This window comes from Callospermophilus lateralis, chromosome 12, assembly GCF_048772815.1.
Source record: "Callospermophilus lateralis isolate mCalLat2 chromosome 12, mCalLat2.hap1, whole genome shotgun sequence".
Lineage (NCBI taxonomy): Eukaryota > Metazoa > Chordata > Mammalia > Rodentia > Sciuridae > Callospermophilus > Callospermophilus lateralis.
In genome coordinates this window covers 76,779,559-76,806,163 of record NC_135316.1, presented here as the reverse complement: position 1 = coordinate 76,806,163, position 26,605 = coordinate 76,779,559, and the positions used below count along the sequence as shown (strand labels likewise).

At 34.9% G+C, this 26,605-nt stretch overlaps 1 protein-coding gene across 1 annotated transcript in view; it reads right to left on the bottom strand.

Moving 5' to 3' along the window:
- LOC143411458 (phosphatidylinositol 3,4,5-trisphosphate 3-phosphatase TPTE2-like) overlaps positions 1-26,605 on the bottom strand; it is a 67,333-nt gene that overhangs the window by 28,292 nt on the left and 12,436 nt on the right. Inside the window, exons 4-12 of the mRNA XM_076872233.1 lie at positions 22,619-22,669; positions 20,403-20,564; positions 18,991-19,104; positions 17,037-17,136; positions 16,728-16,791; positions 15,933-15,997; positions 1,492-1,552; positions 607-688; positions 415-503 (exon numbers count right to left, since the gene is read on the bottom strand). Coding sequence (XP_076728348.1) covers positions 415-503; positions 607-688; positions 1,492-1,552; positions 15,933-15,997; positions 16,728-16,791; positions 17,037-17,136; positions 18,991-19,104; positions 20,403-20,564; positions 22,619-22,669 — 788 coding nt within the window. The remainder of the gene's footprint in view (positions 1-414; positions 504-606; positions 689-1,491; positions 1,553-15,932; positions 15,998-16,727; positions 16,792-17,036; positions 17,137-18,990; positions 19,105-20,402; positions 20,565-22,618; positions 22,670-26,605) is intronic.

Sequence of the window (26,605 nt, the reverse complement as noted above, 5' to 3'; positions counted from 1 at the left end):
TTTAAAAATGAAAAACCCAGAGCTGAGGTTGTGACTCAGTGGTAGAGCGCTTACCCAGCACGTGTGAGGCCTTGGGTTCGATCCTCAGCACCATATAAAAATAAATAAATAAAATAAAGGTATTGTATCCAACTATAACTAAAAAATAAATATTAAAAAATGAAAACCCCAAATAATCAATGCTCAAAGGAAAATATGCTTGACCTTCTTTAGCTTTTTTTCCCTTGCTTTATTCCTTTCTTTACTCTTTCCAGCCCCTTCCTTATTTCCTTTCCTTTCTTCAGTCTTAAAGCTAATATTTTAAAATGTTAAAACTACTATAATGATTAATAGCAATGTTTATCTTGTTCTTGTACCTCTATTTATCTTTTCAATGTCTTTACAAAAAAGGAAATAAAAGAAAAGCATTATTACCTTTGCCTCCCTTACAGTGAATCACTAGGATATTTTTATCATCTTGAGCCATCCACGCATTTGCTTCCTTGGAGAACACCACCATCTCTCTGATTTTAAATGTAAGATTTTCAGTTGAATTAAAATACTTTTTTTAAATCAAGCCCGATGTATTAACTCTTCTTTTAATAGTCAATGTGGAATAAAACTTACTTCAAAGTAGGGACATTATGATCATCAATCATGATTCTATGGATCCTATTATGGAAGTACTTAGGATCATAACTTCTTTCACCTAAAATAAAAAAATCCATATGTCATATCTCTTTTCCTAATAACATAGTAAATGATGAAGTTATGAATAGTTTGAATTTTCCTTTAGAAATTCTCTTTCTATCTTCAGAAGAAGCTTTTTGAGTAGCTCTTACTGCTCTAAAATAATTGTAGAGAATTTCAAAAACATAAAGACAGTAGTGGTTTGTCCATAGCAGGTATTCTACATTTGAATTAGTTTTGTTTAATAGATTCCCTTTTAGCTTTCTAGAAGGCTACTCATTATATAACTGTAGGATAATTAGAAACCAAGGAGTAGAGGAAAATGTAGCTAACCAAAATGGTTGCCATTGAAGATGTTTATTTTATAATATACAAGTGGAAGAAAATAACATGAGAGACAGAGTGGTAAACTAGAGTATAATCTGTTTTCTAAAGGGTCGTTTTATTTATTTATCCCATTAGTTTCTATGTTTTCATCAAAACCCTGATGGGTTAGAGAACATGTTTGTCTAATTGTCTTCAACACAATTTGTCAGGGAGAACAGATTTTCCTAAATCTGAACACTTGAGCAGACCTTCCCTAAAATTGTTTGCCTCCATTCCACCTCTTTGGTCCCACAAGGCCTGCTTCCCTCAGAGCAAACTATGCTGTTGAACTAACTTTTCCTACAGACAGGGCAGCACAAGATGAAGATTTTTTTTTATCAAATTTTCCACCATTAAATACTTATGATTAAATATAATGTAAAAGTGGAATCTTCTTCTTATATGCAGTAATCTGTTTTCTATCTATGATAACAAAGTATTGAGTCATATACATACTGCACAGATTATACACTTGATAGTGGTTTTCATGCTTCAAGTCTAAGAATCGTGAAACTTCCTAAAAAAGACAGACACAAATTTTATATATCCAGTATAACCCATGAGTAATCTAAAATGGTTATTAATTTTTATTCACCTGTCACTGGTAGCTTCAGGGAAATTCAAGACATATGAGGGTATGTGAATTCTAAATCATATGTAACCAGCTGATTATTTTCAAATAGCCCACAGAGCCAGCTTGGCTACTCAGATTAACCTGTACTATACATAGACATTGTTTAAGCTATCAGAGAAGGAAACTGGCTGGTTAATTAGCTTACGTAAATTTCTTTCAAATCATTAATTCATGGCAAATAATAAATGGTTGCTATTCAAATCTAATTCTGAATAGATATCTCCTATATAATTATCTGGATATTACAGTCTAAGCACTATGTAAATAAATAAGCATAAATATAATATAGTTGTGTGTGGTATAAATGATAGAAAAAGATAAATTATATCAAATTTTAGATAAGTGATAGAAACATGGAGACTTTTTAGCTTATCTGATTTTTATGTTATACGGCTGGGGTTGTGGCTTAGCAGCATATCGCTCGCCTCATTTGTGTGGGACCCTGGGTTCCATCCTCAGCACTACATAAAAATAAATAAATAAAATAAAGGTGTTGTGTCCAACTACAACTAAAAAATAAATATTTAAAAATATGAATATGTATATATGTGTGCATATGTGTATGTACATAAATGCATAACTTTTAAAACAAGAAACAAATAGTAGTTATTATTGAAAATAGAGTTAAGACCACCATATTAATCCAATAATGTTTCTAGAAAACTTATCTATCTGAAACATGCACACACATATTTCTGGGCAATAGAAAAAATAACTGTCACAACATTAAAAAGCTTATTAGTACCATCAGAGCGTGTTTACTGGCTTAATATTTAGAAAAAGTAAACTAAGCTATCAAAGTAATCACATTGTAAATTAGTTATTTCTGTGTCAGAAGGAAACGATAAGTAAAAAAGACAAACACCTTGAGTCTGCACAGAATGGGAGTTTTATACACTTCAAAAATTCATGTGATGTTTTTCACTCAAATAAAATCCAGATACAAATGAGAAATCAAATGTAAAACCACCCAAATATCTCTAAGAAATTTAAATAAACAGTATTCAATTCTTTGGATAATGACTTAAGTGTTGAGTAAATGGAATAGCAATAGGTTTAGGTTTGACTTTGTAAAAACGGGCAACTTCTGTTTTAAAAAATGCCACAACAGGTCTGGGGATGTGGCTCAAGTGGTAGCGTGCTCCCCTGGCATGCGTGTGGCCTGAGTCGATCCTCAGCACCACATACAAATAAAGATGTTGTGTCTACCAAAAAATAAAATATTAAAAATTCTCTCTCTCTCTCTCTTTCTCTCTTTAAAAAAATGCCACAACAAACAGGAGAAAAGATTTATCATTAAAGTCAACTGAATGGCAACCATGCCGAGTGTAATAAATTAATAACTCATTAATTTAATTTAAATTAGTAACTACAATTTTAAGTAGTACCTTTTCAACCAATAGATAAATGGACCAAAGACCTAAATAACCACAAAAGAAAAAAATCCAATGAATTAACAACCTATGTACTATATAGCCTTGCTGATCAAAAAGTGAAAACAGCAATGAAATGCCATTTTCACTGATGAAATCAGCCCTTTCCCTTCAAATGAGAAAGTCCAATGCTGGCCAATATGGCATGAAAATAAAACTTTTGATTTGTTGCTATTACAATCCCATGGATTTGGCAATATATAGTAAGAACCCTAAAAATATTCATATTCTTTAACTAGGTAATTTCACTCCTAGGATTCTAACTAGAAATAGTCTTCTGCTCAATAGTGTTATTTATAATAGTGACAGTGCAATGAAATATCATGCAACCATTAGAATACAGTCTTGAACTGCATTCTCTCAATAAGAAAATTCTCTCTCACACTGGTAAATTTATGTGCAGCTTTTTTAGTATACCCATATATAAGAACAGCATATTTGCTTCTTTGGTGAAAATAATAATATACCTAGGTAATTAAGTTTTAGAGACTCCTTGGATCTCCTTCATATTTCTCTTAATGTCCCCAAAATTATTTTAATGATTTGATTTTCCAGCATGAGCCCATCCTTGACTCAATGTATAGATATTGTTGTACTTTTGTTTTCTGATCTAAGTAGTTTACTGAACAACTCTAAATACCTCCTAGCCAAATAAACTGAGAAGGAACACAGGCATCTAGAGAAAAGTTCAACTCTACCAAGAATCTACAAAGGCCACAATCTGTCACTAAATGGATAATTTGGGTCCTCACACAGAATAAAGAGTATTCAATTGAACCAAGGCCAAAAAATTAAAAGATAGCCAAGAAGATTTTAGGATTGTAGGTAAGGTATATCTGATTTTCCTTAATAGCTCAACCTTTGTGTGGGCTAAGTTTACAACCTCATTTTCTGTGAAAGCAGAAAATTTGTCTTTCACCTTTGGGTTTTCTTAAATGTGCCAAATGCTTCTTTCTGCCCAGAGTAGCACATTTCTTGATGTAGGAGCAATGGCACATCATTACTGGTATGATGTGGCAGTGGTGGCAAATTTGTTGATGCGTCCACCATCATATTTTTCCCCATTAATTCTATGGGTCCCACATCTGTACATTTCTTGCTACTTTGAGGAAGCATTTAACATTTTTCTGCTAGCCAATTTCCCATTTGTGAAAATTTATATACTCATCATTGCCCAAACCATAATTCTAAAACTGTCATCTCTTTTAAGTATAATCATGTGGACTCACATGACTCCTGGACATCATCCTGGGAGTTAAGTATGCTCAAATCTGAATTCTTCACCCTTTAGTCAACCTTGATTTAAAATAGTTCTTATCTATAATATGACATTCACTGTGTAGGATATCCTGTTACCACTGAATATACCGTCACTGAAGTAGCTTCATAGCCTAGTTCTCAGTCTGCCCAGGTAATTGAACTAATAGTTTAGATTTGAGCCTATGCCTTGGCAAAAAAGAAAGACTAAATATTAGTTCAGCCATTAGGTATGCTTTTTTTCCTTTTTCTTTTTTTGGTACTCAGAATTGAACTTAAAGGTACTCTACCTCTTGCTACATCCCCAGCCCTTTTTATTATAAAATAGGGTCTTTCTAAGTTGCTGAAGTTGGCATCAAACTTGTGATCCTCCTGCCTCATTCTCTTGAATATCTGGGATTAAAAGTGTTTTCACTATGCCTGGCAAGTTATGCTTTTTGGGTGGCTCATGATTTGTGGATTTTATGAAAATAAGTGATTCATCTTTGGATATTTTGATTAAAAATGGTAAAGGTAAAGGGATCAATGACTTATTAGGGTATTTGTCAATTCCAAGCAAGTAACAGTAAAAAAAAATGATAGAAACCAATAATCTAGAGATCAGAAGCCAAGAGTAATGTTTATATTTGGATTTACATGCTAAATGATAGTCCTGGGTTTTATTTTTTTCTTTTTAATATTTGGTACTGGGGATTGAATCCAGGGGCACTTAAGTACTGAGCTATATTCCAGGCCCTTCTTATTTTTTGAGATAGGGTCTTGCTAAATTGCTGAGGGCCTCACCAAGATTCTGAGGCTGGCTTTGAATGTGCAATCCACCTGCCTAAACCTCCTGAGCCACTGGGATTATAGGTGTACACCACTGTGCCCACTAGGTCCTGGGTTTTTAAAAACACATTCCAGATATTATTAAGTATCACTAAAATACTAACCACCAAATCTATAAAAAGAAAAAATGGCTCCATTTAGACAAACTGTAATTAACTGACAATAATTAATTCAACATACTAAAAAACATTATTAGCAACCAAGGGATGCTTTACCTATAAGATGATTCTGCCAGTTTGGGGAAGTGAATTAAATTTGTTAAACATGCTCCTTCGACAGTATTATATTTGTTAAATATAGATTACTCTAACTCAATATTTTCAATTTCATATATTCTAAAGTTATGTGAGCTATGACTTCCCTGTGAAAATTTCTGGCTCCCAAATTTAAATCTCTTTCGTTTTTCCCTCCTTTTCTAATTGGTGCATTATAGTTGAACATATGGTGGAATTTGTTGTTAAATATTTGTACATGCACACAATATAATTTGGCCAATATCATTCCCTAGTATTTTCCCTTTTCCCTCTCTTCCTCCCTCCCTCTGTTCCCTTTCCTCTACTGTACTGATCTCCCTTGATTTTCATGAGATTCCCCCCCTGCATCTCCCTCCCACCTTTCCTTTTCTTTTTCCTCTCTAGCTTCCACATATGAGAGAAAATATATGACCCTTGACCTTCTGAGTTTGGCTTATTCACTTAACATAATGCTCTTAAGTTCCATCCGTTTTCCTGAAAATGATATAATTTCATTCTTTTTATGGCTGAATAAAACTCCACTGTGTATACACATTTTTTGATCCATTTATCTGTTGATGAAACACCTATGGTGGTATCATAGTTTGGCTACTGTGAATTGTGGTGCTCTAAAACTAGATTTGTATGTGTCACTATAACATGATGACTTTAATTCTTTGGAATAAATATTGAGGAGTGGTACAACTGGATCATATGATGTTCCATGCCTAATCTTTTGAGGAACCTCCATACTGATTTCCATAATTGTTGTACTAATTTACTCCCATTACCAGTGTAAGTGTTCCTTTTTCTTCACATCATCTCCAGCATTTATTATTGTTTGCTCTTGATGACTGCCATTCTGACTGGAGTGAGATAAAATCTGAATGTAGTTTTGATTTGCATTTCTCTAACTGCTAATGATGCTGAATATTTTTTCATATATTTGTTGGATATTTGTATTTTTTCTTTTGAGAAGTGTTAGACCTCTCTTTTCATTTGTACTTTTTGATATTTAGAATTTTTAAATTTATGTAAAGTGGATTTTGTAGAATGTAATGTGTTTTGCAGGATGTAATGTGACTGTCAAGCAGTATATAATTATATGCTTTCTGTGTGCACATGCTTGCATTTTAATTATAGTGTTCTATAAAGCAATAAATCTTAATGTTTTCATTGTTTTTAAAAAACAGCTATCAGTTTATAAAATAATATGAGATGAATCTGACAGAATTTATTTTGAAGATTAAAAACCAGTTACAAAAGACCTACTATATGATTCCACTTACATGAAATTCAAGGAAAAGTAAAATTAATCTGTGATAAGTCAAAATAGTAATTGTTTCTGGTGTTTTGAAGTATTGTCTGGAAAGGGGCAAGAAATTTTCAATACCTTTATACAGGTGTTGGCTACATACATGTATACTTATACATAATTTCATCAAGTACACAGTTAGTGCAATTTACAGTATACTTCAATAAACATAAAATTTTATATGCATATGTATATTTATGTATATAGTCATGTGCCACATAATGACCAACAGTGGTCTCATAAGCTTATGTTCCCTAGTGTCCCTGTAACTGTTTTAGTTTATTTAAGTACTATATTTCACTGTTTTTTTTTTCAGTCTAAAAATTAGTTTATGGGCTGCATTGTGGCTCCATGGCAGAGCACTCACCTAGCATGCATGAGGCACTGAGTTTGATCCTCAGCACCATATAAAAATAAAATAGAGATAGAAGAGGGAGAAGATGGCAGCGAAGGGAGTGCAGCACCCCCGTGTACCGTGTCATTGAGCAGGAAAATGACAAGGTAGAATGGCTAAAAGCTAGCTTGTTAGGAATTTCCAGCAAAATTGGGGTGCTCCGAAACCTAGAGGAAGGATTTCCATCGCATAAGGACCAGCTACTGGGGCTCAAACGTGAGAGATCTGTCCACACGGAGGGTCACACTGCTTATTCAGCAAAGTGCCCCGCGGCCAGAGTCTGCGGTGCTCGCTGGGAAATGATGACGAGATAACAATGCAAAGATACAGCGCTACGGATTCTGCAGGCTCCCGCCAGCTGTGCAAATACTGTACTCAGAGCTGAATTCTGGGCTTGAGACGGGGAAGGAAGCCATTCAATTCGGTTCTCCACATCGGTCAGACCACAGAGGAAGCCAGCGGCCACCATCTTGGAGAGCTTACGTCATCATCTCTGTTTTTGACTGATTGCAGCTCTTTCAGCTATAGAACAGCAGGGAAAACTTAAGGGCCCCTCCCAGCTCTCCTGTGAGCACGATAGCCAGACCCAGGGAATCAGGAGTGGCGTGGGAGCCGCGGTAGCGCGGGACTCCCAGCTACCGCTCCCACCAGTGCTGACAACTGAGGTCTCTTGCACCAGATACCGGGGGCGTGGCTACCAGAAGGTAAGCAAATTCGCTGGGGGTTCTCAGCCCCAAGCTCTACAAACTTAGGGTCTGAGGGAGGCAAACACGGAGAGTGTGCCCAGGCACTAATGAAAACAGGGCTCCCAGGAGCAGCAGACCTGGCGTGTAGCCAGTATTGTGGTGAGCGTCACAGGTGAGTGGGGCCTGGCTCGAGGAAACACAAGAGAAGGCCCTAGACACTCAGGATTGGAGACCCGCCCAGTCTGGGAGGAAGAGCTGCTGCACAGTGACTGGTTCCCACCTATTGAGAGAAGAAGCTTGACCCAGTGGGCACAGCTCCACCTACTAGAAGAGAAGTAAATCGAACTCTATGACTGCATTTATTATTACTATTATTATTATTATTGTTATTTTTTTTTTTAATTTGGGTTTTTTTTCCTCTTTTCTTTCATTTTCATTTTCTTTTTTGTGGTTGCTGTTCTTTAATTTTTTTTATGTTTTTAATTTTTTTAACCTTTTAAAATTTTTATTGTTATTATTTTTTTTTAAATTTTAACTTTCACTTTTTTATTATCATTATTATCTTTTAAAAAAATTTCTTTCTTCCCCTATTTTCTATTTTTTTTGTCTTTTCATCTCTTTACAATTTTCTTATTCCCCCTTTCTTGAGTTCTACTTGCCTACCCTCATTCTCTTTAGTGACTTCTTCCCTTCCCTTCTAATATCTTTCCTCCCAAGCATCAAATAAATTTATAAGAGTCAACAGTAACTCAGCAATCAATCAGAACAAGAAGTAATATGAGCAGCATAAAAAAGCAAGGAAGAAAGGGAGTACAAACAATGAAGGACAGCCTAAATATTCAGGAGGACCTAGAGTCACCAGAAAAATGGTCATATAAAGAACTCAAGGAACACCTTAGACAGATGGAATGGAACCTTAAAGAGGATACGAGACAGCAAATCCAAACAGTGAAAGAACACATTGAAAATGAATTACATAAACAGATAAAAGAAGAAGTAAAGCATCTTTATCAGGAGATAGAGATTATTAAAAAAATCAAACAATAATTCTAGAAATGAAGGAAACGATAAATCAAATTAGAAACTCAATTGAGAGTATTACTAACAGAGTGGAGCAAGTAGAAGCCAGAACGTCAGATAAAGAAGACAAAATATATCATCTTGAAAAGAGTCTAGCAAACTCAGAAAGGTTGGTAGAAAATCACAAGAAAAACATCCAAGAGATATGGGATAACATTAAAAAACCAAACATACGAGTCATCGGGATAGAGGAAGGTACAGAGAATCGAACCAAGGGAATGAATGACCTTCTGAATGAAATAATAACAGAAAACTTTCCAGAAATAAAAAAGGAAACGGATATACAAATTGTAGATGCATACAGAACACCGAGCACACAAAATCACAGTAGACCAACGCCAAGAAACATTGTTATGAAGATAGCCAATATACAGAACAAAGAGAAAATATTAAAAGCTACAAGAGAAAGGAGGCAGATTACATTCAGGGGTAAACCAATAAGGTTAACAACGGATTTTTCATAACAGACGCTGAAAGGGAGAAGATCCTGGAATAACATATTTCAAACACTGAAAGACAATGGATGCCAACCAAGAATTCTGTATCCAGCAAAATTAAGCTTCAAGTATGATAACGAAATAAAAATCTTTCATGATAAACAAAAGTAAAAGAATTTGTAGCCAGAAAACCAGCATTGCAAAGCGTCTTGAGCAAAACACTACACGAGGAAGAAATGAAAAACAACAACCAAAACCATCAGTGGGAAGAGCCTCGGTAACGACAGAGGACAGCGGGGAAAGCTAATCATGGAGAAGCAAACTAAATTAAAAAAAAAAGATAAATAATTAAACATGGCTGGCAGTACAAACCATATATCAATAGTAACTCTAAACGTTAATGGCTTAAACTCACCAATAAAGCGACATAGGCTGGTAACATGGATTAAAAAAACAAATCCAACAATATGTTGCCTCCAGGAGACACATCTGATTGGAAAAGACATACACAGGCTGAAGGTGAAAGGGTGGGAAAAAATATACCACGCACACGGTCCTCGGAAGCAAGCAGGGGTGGCCATCCTCATATCGAATAAAATCGACTTCAAGACTAAGTTAATCAAAAGGGATAAGGAAGGACATTATATACTGTTAAAAGGAACCATTCACCAACAAGACATAACAATTATCAATATTTATGCACCAAATAATGGTGCTGCAATGTTCATAAAACAAATTCTCCTCAAGTTCAAGAATCAAATAGACCACAACACAATAATTATGGGTGACTTCAACACACCTCTCTCACCATTGGACAAATCCTCCAAACAAAAGTTGAATAAAGAGACTATAGAGCTCAATATCACAATCAATGACCTAGACTTAACTGACATATATAGAATATATCAACCATCATCAAGTGGATATACTTTTTTCTTAGCAGCACATGGTTCCTTCTCAAAAATAGACCATATATTATGCCATAGGCCAACACTCAGTAAATATAAAGGGATGGAGATGATATCATGTATTTTATCTGATCATAATGGAATGAAACTGGAAATCAATGATAAAAGAAGGAAGGAAAAATCCTACATCACATGGAAAATGAACAATATGTTACTGAATGATCAATGGGTTACAGAAGACATAAAGGAGGAAATCAAAAAATTCTTAGAGATAAATGAAAATAAAGATACAACATATAGGAATCTATGGGACACAATGAAAGCAGTTTTAAGAGGGAAATTCATCGCCTGGAGGTCATTCCTCAAAAAAAGGAAAAACCAACAAATAAATGAGCTCACACTTCATCTCAAAGCCCTAGAAAAGGAAGAGCAAAACAACAACAAATGTAGCAGAAGGCAAGAAATAATTAAAATCAGAGCGGAAATCAACGAAATTGAAACAAAAGAAACTATTGAAAAAATTGACAAAACTAAAAGTTGGTTCTTCGAAAAAATAAATTGCCACAGTCTGGCTGGGCACAAATCACGAGCCACTGAAGCAGGAACAAACTTTATTTTTAAACTGCAAGAAAAAAACCTCACACAAGCTCCTGGGGAATTCTCCCGAATGCCACGAGGCTGGTGCAGGAACCCCCAGCCGGCAATATCTCCCCCGGAAATATCTCCTCCTGCACTTCCCCAACCAATGGGAACTCTCAGGGAATCCCTGGAAATCCCCACGAGAACTCCAAAATAGTGCGAGAACTCAAAAGTAGCGGCAGAGGCGGATAGTAATGCCTCGCCTGTCAATCAATACTGTTGGCAAAATGCCAGGGGCCATACAGACTCCGCTGTGGCTCTCAGCAACAAATAAGATCGACAGACCCTTAGCCATGCTAATGAAGAGAAGAAGAGAGAGAACTCAAATTACTAACATACGGGATGAAAAAGGCAAGATCACAACAGATGCTACAGAAATACAGAAGACAATTAGAAATTATTTTGAAAACCTATATTCCAATAAAATAGAAGAGAGTAAAGACATCGATAATTTCTTAAATCCTATGATTTGCCCAGACTGAGTCAGGAGGATACACACAATTTGAACAGACCAATATCAATGGATGAGATTGAAGAAGCAATCAAAAGACTACCAACCAAGAAAAGCCCAGGACTGGATGGGTATACAGAGGAGTTTTACAAAACCTTTAAAGAAGAATTAATGCCAATACTTTTCAAGTTATTTCAGGAAATAGAAAAAGAGGGAGCTTTGCCAAATTCATTCTATGAGGCCAACATCACCCTGATTCCGAAACCAGACAAAGACACCTCAAAGAAAGAAAACTACAGACCAATATCTCTGATGAACGTAGATGCAAAAATCCTCAATAAAATTCTGGCGAATCGAATACAAAGGCACATCAAAAAAATTGTGCACCATGATCAAGTAGGATTCATCCCTGGGATGCAAGGATGGTTCAATATACGGAAATTAATAAATGTTATTCACCACATAAATAGACTTAAAGATAAGAACCATATGATCATCTCGATAGACACAGAAAAAGCATTCGACAAAGTACAGCATCCCTTTATGTTCAAAACATTAGAAAAACTAGGGATAACAGGAACTTTCCTCGACATTGTAAAAGCTATCTATGCTAAGCCTCAGGCTAACATCATTCTGAATGGAGAAAAATTGAAGGCATTCCCTCTAAAATCAGGAACAAGACAGGGATGCCCTCTATCACCACTTCTATTCAATATAGTTCTTGAAACACTGGCCAGAGCAATTAGACAGACAAAAGAAATTAAAGGCATAAAAATAGGAAAAGAAGAACTTAAATTATCACTGTTTGCGGATGACATGATTCTATACTTAGAAAACCCAAAAGGGTCTACAAAAAAACTACTAGAACTAATAAATGAATTCAGCAAAGTGGCAGGATATAAAATCAACACGCATAAATCAAAGGCATTTCTGTATATCAGCGACAAAACTTCTGAATCGGAAATGAGGAAAAACACTCCATTCACAATATCCTCAAAAAAAAATAAAATACTTGGGAATCAACCTAACAAAAGAGGTGAAAGACTTATACAATGAAAACTACAGAATCCTAAAGAGAGAAATAGAAGAAGATCTTAGAAGATGGAAAAATATACCCTGTTCATGGATAGGCAGAACTAACATCATCAAAATGGCGATATTACCAAAAGTTCTCTATAGATTTAATGCAATGCCAATCAAAATCCCAACAGCATTTCTTGTAGAAATAGAGAAAGCAATCATGAAATTCATATGGAAAAATAAAAGACCCAGAATAGCAAAAGCAATTCTAAGCAGGAAGTGTGAATCAGGTGGTATAGCGATACCAGATTTCAAACTATATTACAGAGCAATTGTAACAAAAACAGCATGGTACTGGTACCAAAACAGGCGGGTGGACCAATGGTACAGAATAGAGGACACAGAGACTAATCCACAAAGCTACAACTATCTTATATTTGATAAAGGAGCTAAAAGCATGCAATGGAGGAAGGATAGCATCTTCAACAAATGGTGTTGGGAAAACTGGAAATCCATATGCAACAAAATGAAACTGAATCCCCTCCTCTCGCCATGCACAAAAGTTAACTCAAAGTGGATCAAGGAATTAGATATCAAATCAGAGACTCTGCGTCTGATAGAAGAAAAAGTTGGCTCCGATCTACATATTGTGGGGTCGGGCTCCAAATTCCTTAATAGGACACCCATAGCACAAGAGTTAATAACAAGAATCAACAAATGGGACTTACTTAAACTGAAAAGTTTTTTCTCAGCAAGAGAAACAATAAGAGAGGTAAATAGGGAGCCTACATCATAGGAACAAATTTTTATTCCTCACACTTCAGATAGTGCTCTAATATCCAGAGTATACAAAGAACTCAAAAAATTAGACACTAATATAACAAATAACCCAATCAATAAATGGGCCAAGGACCTGCACAGACACTTCTCAGAGGAGGACATACAATCAATCAACAAGTACATGAAAAAATGCTCACCATCTTTAGCAGTCAGAGAAATGCAAATCAAAACCACCCTAAGATACCATCTCACTCCAGTAAGATTGGCAGCCATTATGAAGTCAAACAACAACAAGTGCTGGCGAGGATGTGGGGAAAAGGGTACTCTGGTACATTGCTGGTGGGACTGCAAACTGGTGCTGCCAATTTGGAAAGCAGTATGGAGATTCCTGGGAAAGCTGGGAATGGAACTACCATTTGACCCAGCCACTGCCCTTCTCGGTCTATTCCCTGAAGACCTTAAAAGAGCATACTACAGAGATACTGCCACATCGATGTTCATAGCAGCACAATCTCAATTGCTAGACTGTGGAACCAACCCAGATGCCCTTCAATAGATGAATGGATAAAAAAAATGTGGCATTTATACACCATGGAGTATTACACAGCACTAAAAAATGACAAAATCATGGAATTTGCAGGGAAATGGATGGCATTAGAGCAGATTATGCTTAGTGAAGCTAGCCAATCCCTAAAAAACAAATACCAAATGTCTTCTTTGATATAATGAGAGCAACTAAGAACAGAGCAGGGAGGAAGAGCAGGAAGAAAAGATTAACATTAATCAGAGACATGAGGTGGGAGGGAAAGGGAGAGAAAAGGGAAATTGCATGGAAATGGAGGGAGACCTCAATGTTATACAAAATTACACATAAGAAGTTGTGAGGGGAAGGGGAAAATAAACAAGGAGGGAAATGAATTACAGTAGATGGGGTAGAGAGAAGATGGGAGGGGAGGGGAGGGGAGGGAGGATAGTAGAGGATAGGAAAGGTAGCAGAATACAACAGTTACTAATAGGGCATTATGTAAAAATGTGGATGTGTAACTGACGTGATTCTGCAATCTGTATTTGGGGTAAAAATGGGAGTTCATAATCCACTTGAACCTAATATATGTAATATGAGATGTCAAGAGCTTTGTAATATTTTGAACAACCAATAAAAAAATAAAATAAAATAAAATAAAATAGAGGTATTGTGTCCACCTACAACTAAAAAAATGAATAAATAATTAAATATTTAAAAAATAAAAAATAAAAGTTAGTTTACAGCCTTTCATTGCATAATTACCACATGGTATAATTCTGTTCATCATGTATTCACATATTTATGCACATTTGTCTTCTTATGCACTGGGACTTGAGCCTAGAAATTATCCTCAGTATACTTCCAAAAGTTGACTTGGGTGTCTTTTTTGGGGTGCTATAGTACTAATGGTAAACACATTTTTTTATGAGTAGCACTAAGGACTGCACACCAGATATGAAAATAAATGATGCTGGCACTGAATCTTCCAACACACAAGATTAAGTTTTGCAAGTCCATAGCTTAGAAAACCATGGTAAATTTTCTAAAGGTAATATTTCAACTATGAAGGACAAATCAAAACCAACTAATGGTTAACTTTTTTTTTTTTTCCCAGACCAGGAAAATGAAAGCTAAACTCTTATGAAGAAATGATATGTGTTAACTTGGATTGTTTGGTTTTAACATATATTCATGAGTATTTCATACATTCTAATCTTGCATCAAAGGGAATTTAAATAATTTTTAAGTAATATTAATCATCACGATTAAAAAAAATCTTAATAACGGTCATATCTCACTTTTTTTGCAAATATTTGGCAAATCTGCAATGATTATGTGGTGAAATAGGGTGTATCTATGATGCTCACACAATGATGTGATCACTCAATACAACATATCTTATCATTAAAAGACACATGATTGCATTTATATATAGGCATACATACATACTGATATATAATTACATTTTTATTGGGGTAAAATAAATGTAATAATACACACATAAATGCTAACTTCTTAATGTCTTTCAGCTGGAATTTCTTCAATAGCAAACAGCCCTATATGATTGAAATTAATTTAGTCATCCACAGAGCCCAAAATGTTATTCCTCCATTATAATTTAGAATACCAATCTAAAAGCATACATTTTAGTTACAGCTTTCCCTTTCTTCTCCCGATAAACAATGAAAAGTGACCATAATTCTTTGCAGTTTCTCCCATTCTACTCCTTGAATACAGACTGGTTTTGTAGTTTGCTTCGGCCAATAGAATGAAGTAGATACCATATTATACTAGTATAGAGTCTGGGTCATAAGAAGCTTTGCCTTCTTTTGCTTGCTGTTCTTGAACCTTTGCTTCTGCCACCATGTAAACAAGGTCAACCTAATCTGTCTTGGGAAGAGACACTATGTAGAACCATCTAGCCAGGCATTTTAGACTAGCCAGTACTCTGATGACCCAAAAGCTATCCACAGATGCATGAGCAAGTCCAGATGAGATAGCCAGTTCTGTCCCTGATTATCAGAACCACCCAGTTAAGCCCAATCCAAATTCACAAACCACATGTCATAAGTGAAATAAAAGGTGTTGTTATAAGCCAGTATGTTTGAATGGTTTGTAAATAATAAAATCAAATTGATATCAACCCACTATGATTTTTTTTTACCTGAAACAGCAAACTTTTAGAAAAGTATTACCATCTCTGGGTCAGTATCAAGCTTATGACTTCACTTTCCATATTCACCGAGAAGTGAATATTTGTATATTAACATCCTTACCTGAATTGGATTCCTATAGAAAGACTGCTTTCCAGAAGATGGAAATGACATGGCAATAATACGCTCTGGAAGTCAAAGTAATCACTACTATGAATGTCATTATAAATGTGAAACAATATACAAAAATCTAATCTACATTTAATCAGACTCCCTTTTCACAGAAAAGAACTTTCAAGGAAGAGAAAAAAAAGCTAACATATTCTCAGTGTACAATATTTTATATTATATTTTATACATATTTATATATGTAATTTATTTAGTTATTCAATAAATTTAGATAATATATTTAGTTATTCAAAAAAATTATCATTGAACTGACTGTATGCCATATGCCACAGATTTGTATTGACATCAGTCTAGAGCTTCCCCTGTAGTTGGAATTTATTTCTTGAACACCAAAGAAAAACCAAGAAGTCTGGGATCCAGTGATGATAGAAACTCCAGGTGCTTTCTATCCCTCTTGACTCAGAAAACCTGAGACCTACAAAACAGTGACCTCATTCTTTTGGGTTCAAGGAAAAAAAGGAGTCTCTCTGGGACTTTTGGAACCCAGGATGACTATCACAACTCAATAAATTCTAAATCAAACTCAAATAGAGTCAGATGAAAATCCATTCCACCAAGTATACCTGATTTGAAATGAATGAAATTTTCCATTACCAGGGAATGTGTCTTCATGGGTAAAGGATAATTTAAAAGAAAATACTTCAACAAGGCAAAACCAAAAGAAAATATTACTACTCATAAGAACAATTAGAAATTAATATAAATAAATCAACAGTTAAAGTCACAAACCAGTAATGTAAGTGAGGTCCAGGTCAAATCCATCCTTTGTGTATCTCCTTTTGTTTCCTGAAACCTGGGAGTTTAAAGCAATTTTACAATGTGTAAGATATAAATCAACATAAAATAAAACATTATGTAAATATCTATAACCCTTATATTTTCTTAAATACAAAAGAAATGTGTGTGTGTGTGTGTGTGTGTGTGTGTGTGTGTGTGTGTGGTATTGAGGATTGAACCTAGGGCCTTGCATGTGCTAGGCAAGTACTCTACCACTGAGCTACTTCCCCAGCCCAAAATAAACGTGTTTTGCTTACTCACCAGCCTTCTGGTCAGCTTTTCAAGTTGTCTTTTTTGGTAAGCCAAATGAAACATTCTGATCAGAGTGATAAGTCGCAGAGGTCGAAATAAAATGGTGAATCTGAATAAATTTATAGATAAAATTTAAAGATCCATTTTTGTTTCAGAAACAGAAGATTTTGTCAACATGAATTAAGTTTAACATTTTTTTTTAAGTGGTACTGGGGATCAAACCCAGGGCCTCACACATGCTCATCAAACACACTACTACTGAGCATACCTCCTCCAGCCTTGTATTCTTTAGAGCAGTGGTTCTTAGCCAGGGGTAATTTTGCCTCAACCCACCTTGCCACCCATCTAGAGAATATTTGACAATGTCTGGAAATACTTCTGGTTGTCATAACGGTTGGGTGTATATGTTGGTGGGGTGTTACATCTAGTGAATAGAGGAATGTTGCTTAATACCCTACCCTGAATAAAACTGCCCTTTCCTGTAAACAAAGAATTATTTGCCTAAAATGTTAATAATGCTAAGGTTGAAAAATTCTGGTCTAGAGGAAGTAATAATAGTCTTAGAATTTTTGGATTTCTTTTATGGTTTAAGACCAGAATGTTGGGGCTGGGGTTGTGGCTCAGTGATAGAGCACTTACCTAGCATGTATGAGGCACTGGGTTCAGTTCTCAGCACTGCATATAAATAAATAAAAAATAAAGGTCCATTCACAACTAAAAATATATTTTTTAAAAAATCAGTATGTTTTTCATTTTCCCCCATGAAAACAAACTAAGGATTCTTGTTCACCTATGTTACTACTCCCTTCAGTAACAGAGGTTCACTATAGCCTGTATATGCTCATCAGGCAGGCTGCAGGCTGAGAGACTTCCCAAGTGCATTGGGTAGTGTTTCTCATATCACTGGAAATACCATAGCAGAGAGCTGCTGACTAGTAGTGTCTAATTTAAACATAAACAAACATCACCTAGAAAAGCTTGTTAGACCCCAGGTTGCAGGTTCCAGAATAACTAATTTGGTGGATTTAGGGTTAGACATGAGGTGTTTTTCTTGCATTTTTAGCAAGCTCTCACATGATGCTGAGGTTGCAATTGGAGGATCATATTGATTCTGATTATTTTCAAACTCCAAAGTCTATCATATAACACATTTAGTTGGGTTCTGAATTGAAGCCATGAGAAGTTAGGTTACCAAAAGGTGGTAGCTATTTGATTAATGAATAAGCCAAGAAAGCCCTTCAATGTCTACATCCTTATAGACATTTACTCTTCTTCATTGCCACAGTGAAAGAGAGGGGTGGGGGGGGGTGGGAAGAGGAAGGAGAAGGAGGAGGAAGAGAGGAAGGGAGGGAGAGAAAGAACTATTATTCACACACATTTACTTTCCTAATCTCTAATGGTTCTAACTTTGCCTCAGTTTTCTTCATTTCTACTACAAGTATACTTCAAAACTCTTCCTCTGTGTTGTATCTGTGTCACCTCTGTTTTCCTGTTCAATGTGCTATGTTTTGGAGAATATGATTAGAGTCACTCAAATTTTCATATGCTTAAATCAATATACTCTATGTTGTAGGAAAAATTCAGGTAGATATATAGAACTTCATGTGTAAGGAATTAATGGCTGAAGCACAAATGGAATTTAGAGGGAATTTTAAAATGTAGTGAAGTTAAAGTAAGCACAAGAGGCCAAGTCCCCACTCTCTTTGAGTGTTCCATCTTCTTTTTTCACCAAAAAGTATTTAGAATATATACCTTTCACTGGCCTCTAAATGCCACCATCTTTTATAGTTTCAAAGTATGTGGAAATCTATCTTAACATTTCATTTTCAAGCAGCTTATTTGGCACAAAAGCAGAATACTCAAAGTTAAAAAGATGATACAAAATTAAAGCCATTGAAATGTAAAAAAAATAAAAGAATGAAAGAAATGAAAAACTTCTAGAGGTAAGTCACCTGTTTCATACCTGGAGACATTGCTGTGAAAGTCAAAAACCATGTACAAGAGGTCAAATGCCAAAGTCACCCCAATAATGACAGAATCGAAGACATTAAATATATCAGAAAAATAATGTTGTTTCCTGCAATATAAAATAAAATGTTTATTCTCCCCAAGAAGGGATAGGAATATTTTAAGAGCACAAGTTTTTGACTTATCTTCAGTATGAATTCTACTTCAATGGTTTATTTAAAATGCATTGTCTACACTAGAACAAGGGAAAATATAACATTAATAGAAAGTTTTCAAGCAGTTTAGACACACACACACACACACACACACACACATATGATAAAAAGCAACAATATGGCAACTTAAGCTTAGTAAATAAGAGATATAACCAAACTATTAAACAAGAGGCAAGCTTTGTTTTCTCCTAGGCAGATGGGATGATGGGCAGTTGGACTGTGGAAACTGAATATCTCACAGCCTCAGAGGATTTGGGACAATGAGGAGTATATGAGAGGAGCTTGTGAGAAGAAGAAACTTTCACTATTTTGAATTCATGGTCTGGCCATGAATCCCAAAGGGCTTACATGGCCTCTGGTTGACTTCCAACTACTACATTTTCTTCTTCAACACTGGCTCCTTTAAACCTCAGCATTGGTCCTCCAGGGAAAGCTTCTGATTTTGAGGCAGCCTCTTTCAGGTTCTGAGTAACCTGGCACTGAGCAAATGTCTTTAGATCAAAGGCATGAGGATTAAAAAAAAATCATCAGGAAAGGAGACAAACTGCCAGAGTTGCTCTGGAAAAAGTGAGTCTAGGGAACTTTCTTCATGACTTCCATGACAGTCCAGCCCCAAACCTTGGCTTACCCCTACCTTCTCAGCAAAAACAGAAGAAAAGAAAAAAGAAAAACAACAACAACTGCTGTGTTGTCCTGCCAATGAGATGAGTATGCCTCAGATCTCCTCTACACCTTAACAAAAGTTATCATTTTAGCTGATGCAGGGATTATTCATGATCTATTATTTTGTATTTAACATACTATAAACTCTTGTTTGGAATTCAATTCTTAATGAAAGTATTAATATTTATACTTTACACGCACGTTCCTCTTCTTAATGTACATGCAGACATATCATGTACATCATGTACATGTGCCTGGTCCCTTTTAAAAATTCCTTTAAATTTCATCTTCTGAAGGGACCATCTAGAATATATTGTTGGAGACTGTAGTGACAATTGCAATAATAACATTATTAAAGCCCCATCTATGATAAACTAGGTTTGGATTGTTGTTTCTCTGTGAGCTATGCCTTCTAGGAAAATTATTTTGATAAAGAGAAGCACATTTAGTTGGGTTAACCTGATAATTATTTTTGGATGCTTCTTATAACAGTACAAAATAGCTTTAAGTTAAAAAAAATCAAACTTACCCTACTACATATATTTGAAGAAGAATATCCGTGAAGAAAAATAAAGCAATAGATAAAGAACTTATACGACATGCCAAAGAAACATGTATATGGCGCTCAGTCAAAATTATGTCATTAACAACAAGAAACACATCCACAAAGATCAGCAAAATTCCAAATATTCTAAAACAAATAAAGATAATAAAGATAATGGGGATTTGCCTCCATAAATAGACAACATTAAAGCTAATGATTAGATACCAAAATGTCAATATGTAGGATTAAACTGTTCATTGGGAGCAAGAACTGTATTGCCTTAGAATCTTAAAAAAAATCACTCATTTTTTACCCAAAAAGAACAGTTGTTTGTGAATAAAATTCCCATCAAATCACTGTAATGTATGTTATCATGTTCTCCTACAACAGATACATCAGACTAACCCAAGATAGAACTGGAACTGTGTGTTTGAAATTTTGAAAATTTCAATCATTTCTCATCATAAATAAAACATTAATCTGAAAAAATTTTAAAGAATTTAGTAATAAAACCCAAGTGAAGGCAAGACTAATGTAAGACTATTTTCTTTTCCCCACCTTTTTTTATTAGTGCATTATAATTATAAATAATAGTGGAATTCATTTTTACATATTCACACATGCATGTGATATGATAATATAATTTGATCAATTTTATTCCCCAGTATTTCCCCTTTCCCAACCCTCTTCCCTCACTGTGTCCCTTTCCTCTCCTGGTCTCCTCTCCATTTTCATGAGAACACCTCCCACTCCCTCCCCTACCACACTTTCTTTTCCTTTTTCTTCTCTAGTTTCCACATAAGAGAGAAAACATGTGACTCTAAGCCTGAGTTTGGCTTATTTTGCTTAAATTAATGTTTTCAAATTCCATCCATTTTCCTGCAAATAACATAATTTCATTCTTCTTTATGACTGAATAAAACTCCATTGTGGGGCCGGGGGGTTGTGGCTCAATGCTCGCCTAAGCTTGTGAAAGGTACTGGGTTTGATCCTCAGCACCCCACATAAAAATGAAATATTGTATTCACCTAAAGCCAAAAAATAAATATTAGAAAAAACTCCATTGTGTATATATACCACATTTGCTTTCTCTGTACCTTGGCTGATGGACACCTAGTCTGGTTGTGTATTTTGGCTATTATGCATTGTGCTGCTATAAACATGGGAATGCATATATTGCTATAGTAATGATGACTTAATTCTATAAGACCATGTTGACCAGTAAGATTTTCTTAATCAGTGAAATTTTCAACAAATACATTATTACATATTCATGGGCACTCCTAGAATAGTGATGGGTACATGAGAAGGAATTCAAATCCATAAATATTTCCACAAATGAACTTAAGTGCTTTTTTCTTATATATTTTAAAACATTCCCTGATATTTGACTATATTTTTTGCATAAAACTATTATTAATTTAAAAGGAAGCAATCACATTGGTGTATATTTGAATCATAGTAGTAAATCTTCTTCTTACATAGAGAAGAAACCTAAGTAAAATATTTCCAAAATTAAGAAGTAATTCTGGATGCATAAGGTATTTAATAAAATACTTTACCTATAATTACAGAATTTTAAAATGCATGCTTCATTATTTTTACTTTTATTAGTAGGAAAAAAATGAATCTGCCACTAGTTAGACTTAGGCAAATGTCATTGTTTTGGGAAAAAACATTTTTTAAAAGCTTTATTTATACATAGTAGTTGGGTTCATCACTATATGCTCATTCACACATAGAAACTGATTTCAGTTCATGATCCCTCCTTTTCCCTCCCCCTTTTATTTGAAAATATTAATGTCCAACTGAAACCAAAATTCCAAAAAAAAAATTAGATTATATTCAAAATGTGGGTATACAGGCTATTTAGCAACATTTTGAGAATAGAAATGCTTTTTTTTTTTTTTTTTTTTTTTAATACTAGGTATTTAACCCAGGGGCAATTTACCACCAAGCTACATTTCCAGTCCTTTTTATTTTTTATTTTGAGACAGGGTCTTACTAAATTGCTTAGGCCCTTGCTAAGTTGCTGAAGCTGGACTTGGACTTTTGATTTTCTAGTGTTGGCCTTCCGAGCCGTGGGGATTACAGGCATGTGTGCCTGGGAAATATGCTTTTTATTTTGTTCTGTTTTGCTTCCTATTAAAAATGTTGATATTAAATGTCATAATCATTTCCTTTTCTAAAGTCTCACATACCTGAATGGAAAGGATGATACAATTAAATCCACAATATGTTTAATCTTGTCTCTATAAAAATTAATAAAAACAAATTAATAAAATTTCCTCTAACATATATTATGAACTTAACAAAAACCCAAGGCCTTTATAAGGCCTTGAATTTAACAGAAAAAAATTCAGAAGTTGTATAACAAATTGCTTTTTACTAATAACTAAAATTTTTACATTTATACTTCATGAGATTTTTACCTTCCTATTTCGAATATACATGAATAAAATGCTGAACTTTGGATATTTGATAGCATTTCCCTTGCACATAAAGTTCCAACTCCAAAATTATGGTAAAATTAATAGTAATTAATTAATATTATCATTGAAAACTTATGGTAATATTAAATTTGGGGTCATCAACTAAAGAAATATCATATGAAGATGGAAGAGAATGGTAAAAGAGAACTATATTCCAGCCCTAGCCCTTTGGTTAACAAATTGCAGGATATTGGGTGAGTCATCAAACCTTGTCCAGACCTCCATTTCCATAGCAATGCAACAAGGATTTCAGGGATGGACACAGATTCTCCTATCCTCTATATTCACTTCTTGCAACTAGACACTCATTATGTCTAGTTTCAAGAAGTGAATATAGAGGATAAACATTAATGGGAGGTTTACTTGGGGTTGCAAATGCACTTTGGAGGTATCTTAGTAAAACATATTTCAAAAAAAAAAATACACCTCAAAGATGAGGTTCTTTCTATTAATCAAAGGAAGGAGAACCTGTTTGATGGTGCTTCCACTAATGCCACATTTTACCCTACTGCTAGAGACAAAGTAGCCATCAGGAACAATTTCTTGCCCTGCTAAAACTTTTAACATAGGATCCAAATTTCACCCCAAGTAGAGTAAGTCCCAAGAGAGCGTTCATATCCTGTGCCCAAGACAGGAGAATGGAGAGAATAAATTCTGAGTAGAACTGAGGCATGGCCCATCATCCATGGATGAATGTTGTTAGATTAACTTGAAATATAGGGATAATTGTTATAATCTTCCAAGGTTCAACTGTATCTACCACCTCCACTCTGGTTTGGAGAGCTAAGGATGATGTTAATGGGGAACCACATGGCTAAAAGATAAATTCTCCCCCAAGGCTACCATTCTGTTACTACAAGCCTCTTTTGATCCCACACAGTCTATTGCATCTCTTGTAGCAAAGAAATGCTATAATAAATCTGAACTTGCCTGACAAAATTGACCATATGGAACCATGCCTCACAGGATCATGAAGACACAAGGGGATGAGTTGGAGTCACTTTAGTTCCTCCAATCTCTTTCAGTGTCACCCAAAACTATTCTAAATAGATATACAATTTAGCTTTGCAGTTGTTGTTAAAAAGATTGTGTTATGTAAATGTAGCTTCAAACAGTGAGTGCAGATTGCAGGGTAAGGACCATGAGTCAATAAGCCTATATCTGGGAAAAGTACTGCTCATATTGGGGAACAGACAGATACTTCAACATGCAGCAACTCAAAACAGGACAGCCATGTACCTTTCTTAAAAACAATTATTCAAAGCAATGTTCAAGTCAACAGCAATGAAGCAAAATAAATATGTAGGAATAAGAAAGATGCCTCATAAAAGTGGTAAACAAAATCAAACTCAAAACATAAATAATAAAAATGTAGTAAGGAAATATAGCAGGTAGAAATGCAAATAAATTATCTTAAAAGCAAAGACAACAAAATTCTCAATAACAAAAGAAATAGAAACAAATCAACTGTAGTATGGATTTGCAGGTTTTCTCATCAGTTTAGGGATTAAGGCTTGGAAGAAGACAGAAGTGAAATTAGATTGCATTTTTTTGTTTTTCTGAAGTACAAGTTCAAGATGTTAATGGACAAGCAAAACTACTATTATGTTTTCTAAACATTAAGATACAAATGCTTATAGGTCTATAACTTTCACATCAGTAAAAACATCAACAGAGTAAAAACAAATCAATTAACTAGCAAAATTCAAAGAAAAATATAAAGAAAGTATTTTTAATACAGAAAACAAAATAAGATGATAAAAATAAAACCAAATATGCCAATAGTTACAAGTACACATTATTCTCAGGTTAAATATTGGCAGTACTTCTAGATAAGTTTAAAAACTAAATGTGAAAAAAAAAAACTAAATGTACTTTGTGCTATATGTGAGACAAAACTAAATTTAAATGACAGTTTGAAAATAAAAAGACTGACAAAGATATGAGATGCTAAATCTTAAAACCCTAAAAGTCACAATATTAATATCAAAGGAATTCAAAGCAAAAATATTAATTATGATGAAGATATGTGATATCAATAGACATAGAACCTATAAGACACAAATAAGACTGTATTAGGGGCTGGTCCTGTCTCTCCCCATTGGATGCTATATCTTGGTACAGATGCTGGAGGAAAGGATGTGGCCATGACCCAAAGCACTAACTGCACTGGGATGATTCTATGGTCTTCCTGCTTTCATTTGGAAGGCTCTGGCTTTTTATCCTAATCTATCTGCAACACACAAGGCCAACATTACTAGATTATAGTATAAACTCAAGTTGAATTTAGTAGAATCAGGCTTTAACCTGGGAGAAAAGTAGATTACTACACTTTTATATCTCAAGATGAAATGTCTGGGCAGATGTTTTATTTAAATGCATGAAATAAATCTACAACATAGACATTTTGGTGGATATATTTAAAATCTTGGAGTACAGAACAACTTTCCTACTTTTTAAAGTGTGAAACTAATGCATAGCTGGGCCTAGTAGTGGCACATGTCTATAATCCCAAGGGCTCAGGAGGCTGAGGCAGGAGGATCATGAGTTCAAAGCCAGCCTTAGCAAAAGCGAGGTGCTAAGCAACTCAGTGAGACCCTGTCTCTAAATAAAATACAAAACAGGGCTGGGGATATGGCTCAGTGGCCAAGTGCTCTTGAGTTTAATCCATGGTACGCCTAAAAAATATTTTAAAAATAATAATGGCATATATCCCAAATAAAAGTATAGATGTATTCAATTGTTTGAAGATTATAATTTTCAGGATGCAAACGTGAAGAAGTTAAAAATATATCATCTCAAAATATGCTGAATTGATATGTTGATTAGTTCAAGCTGAAATTACTCAAGGAAGTATAACTTCAGAAAAAGTCATTTGACCTTTTGCTATGTGCAAAAAGTCATAAAGATTTTTTTAGGAGGAATGTTGTTATGATTTGTATCTGGAATGTCCTCCCAAAGCTCGTGTGTTAAAGGCTTGATCCCTAATGTAGCAAAGTCCAGAGGCAGGGTTTTGGGGAAGTGATTATATCACTAGGATTCTGACCTCATCAATGAATTAATCCATTGATATATGAATAGACTACTATGAGGTGGTAGAAACTACATGGAGGCATAATTGGAGGAAGTATCTTGTCCCTGTCCCCTTTCCTCCAACTCCACCCTCTCTCTCTACTTCTCACCTGCCTTGAGTCAAACAGCTTCCTCTGCCACTCCTTGCCCTCATCTCAGGCCCAAAGCAATGGATTCAGTCCACCATGGAGTGAAACCTCTGAAAGAGTGAGCCAAAATACCTCCAAGTTGCTTATGTCAGGTATATTGGTCACAATTATGAAAAACTAACTAACTAACATATGTTCTTCCCATATGAAGGCTGGATCATGAGACTGGTAATAAGGACTGCAATGAACCAAATAATTTCTGAAGTAACCTAATCTTCCACTAATTTCTGTATCCCCATATGTCTCTTAGTTACATTCCTGTAATTGACTACCTTATCTCAGTGATCTCTTTGTTCTGTTATTCCTTCAAAAATGCATTGTCTTTTGTAGAAAACATAAAGGCATCATGCTTTGGTCACTTTAGACTTCACTCTCTTGTGAAAATCCCCATGTTCATGTAAACTTTCATGGTTTTCTCTAGTTAATCAGTTTTTGTATCTAGCCAAAGAACCCATATAAGAACTAAGGGAGGCAA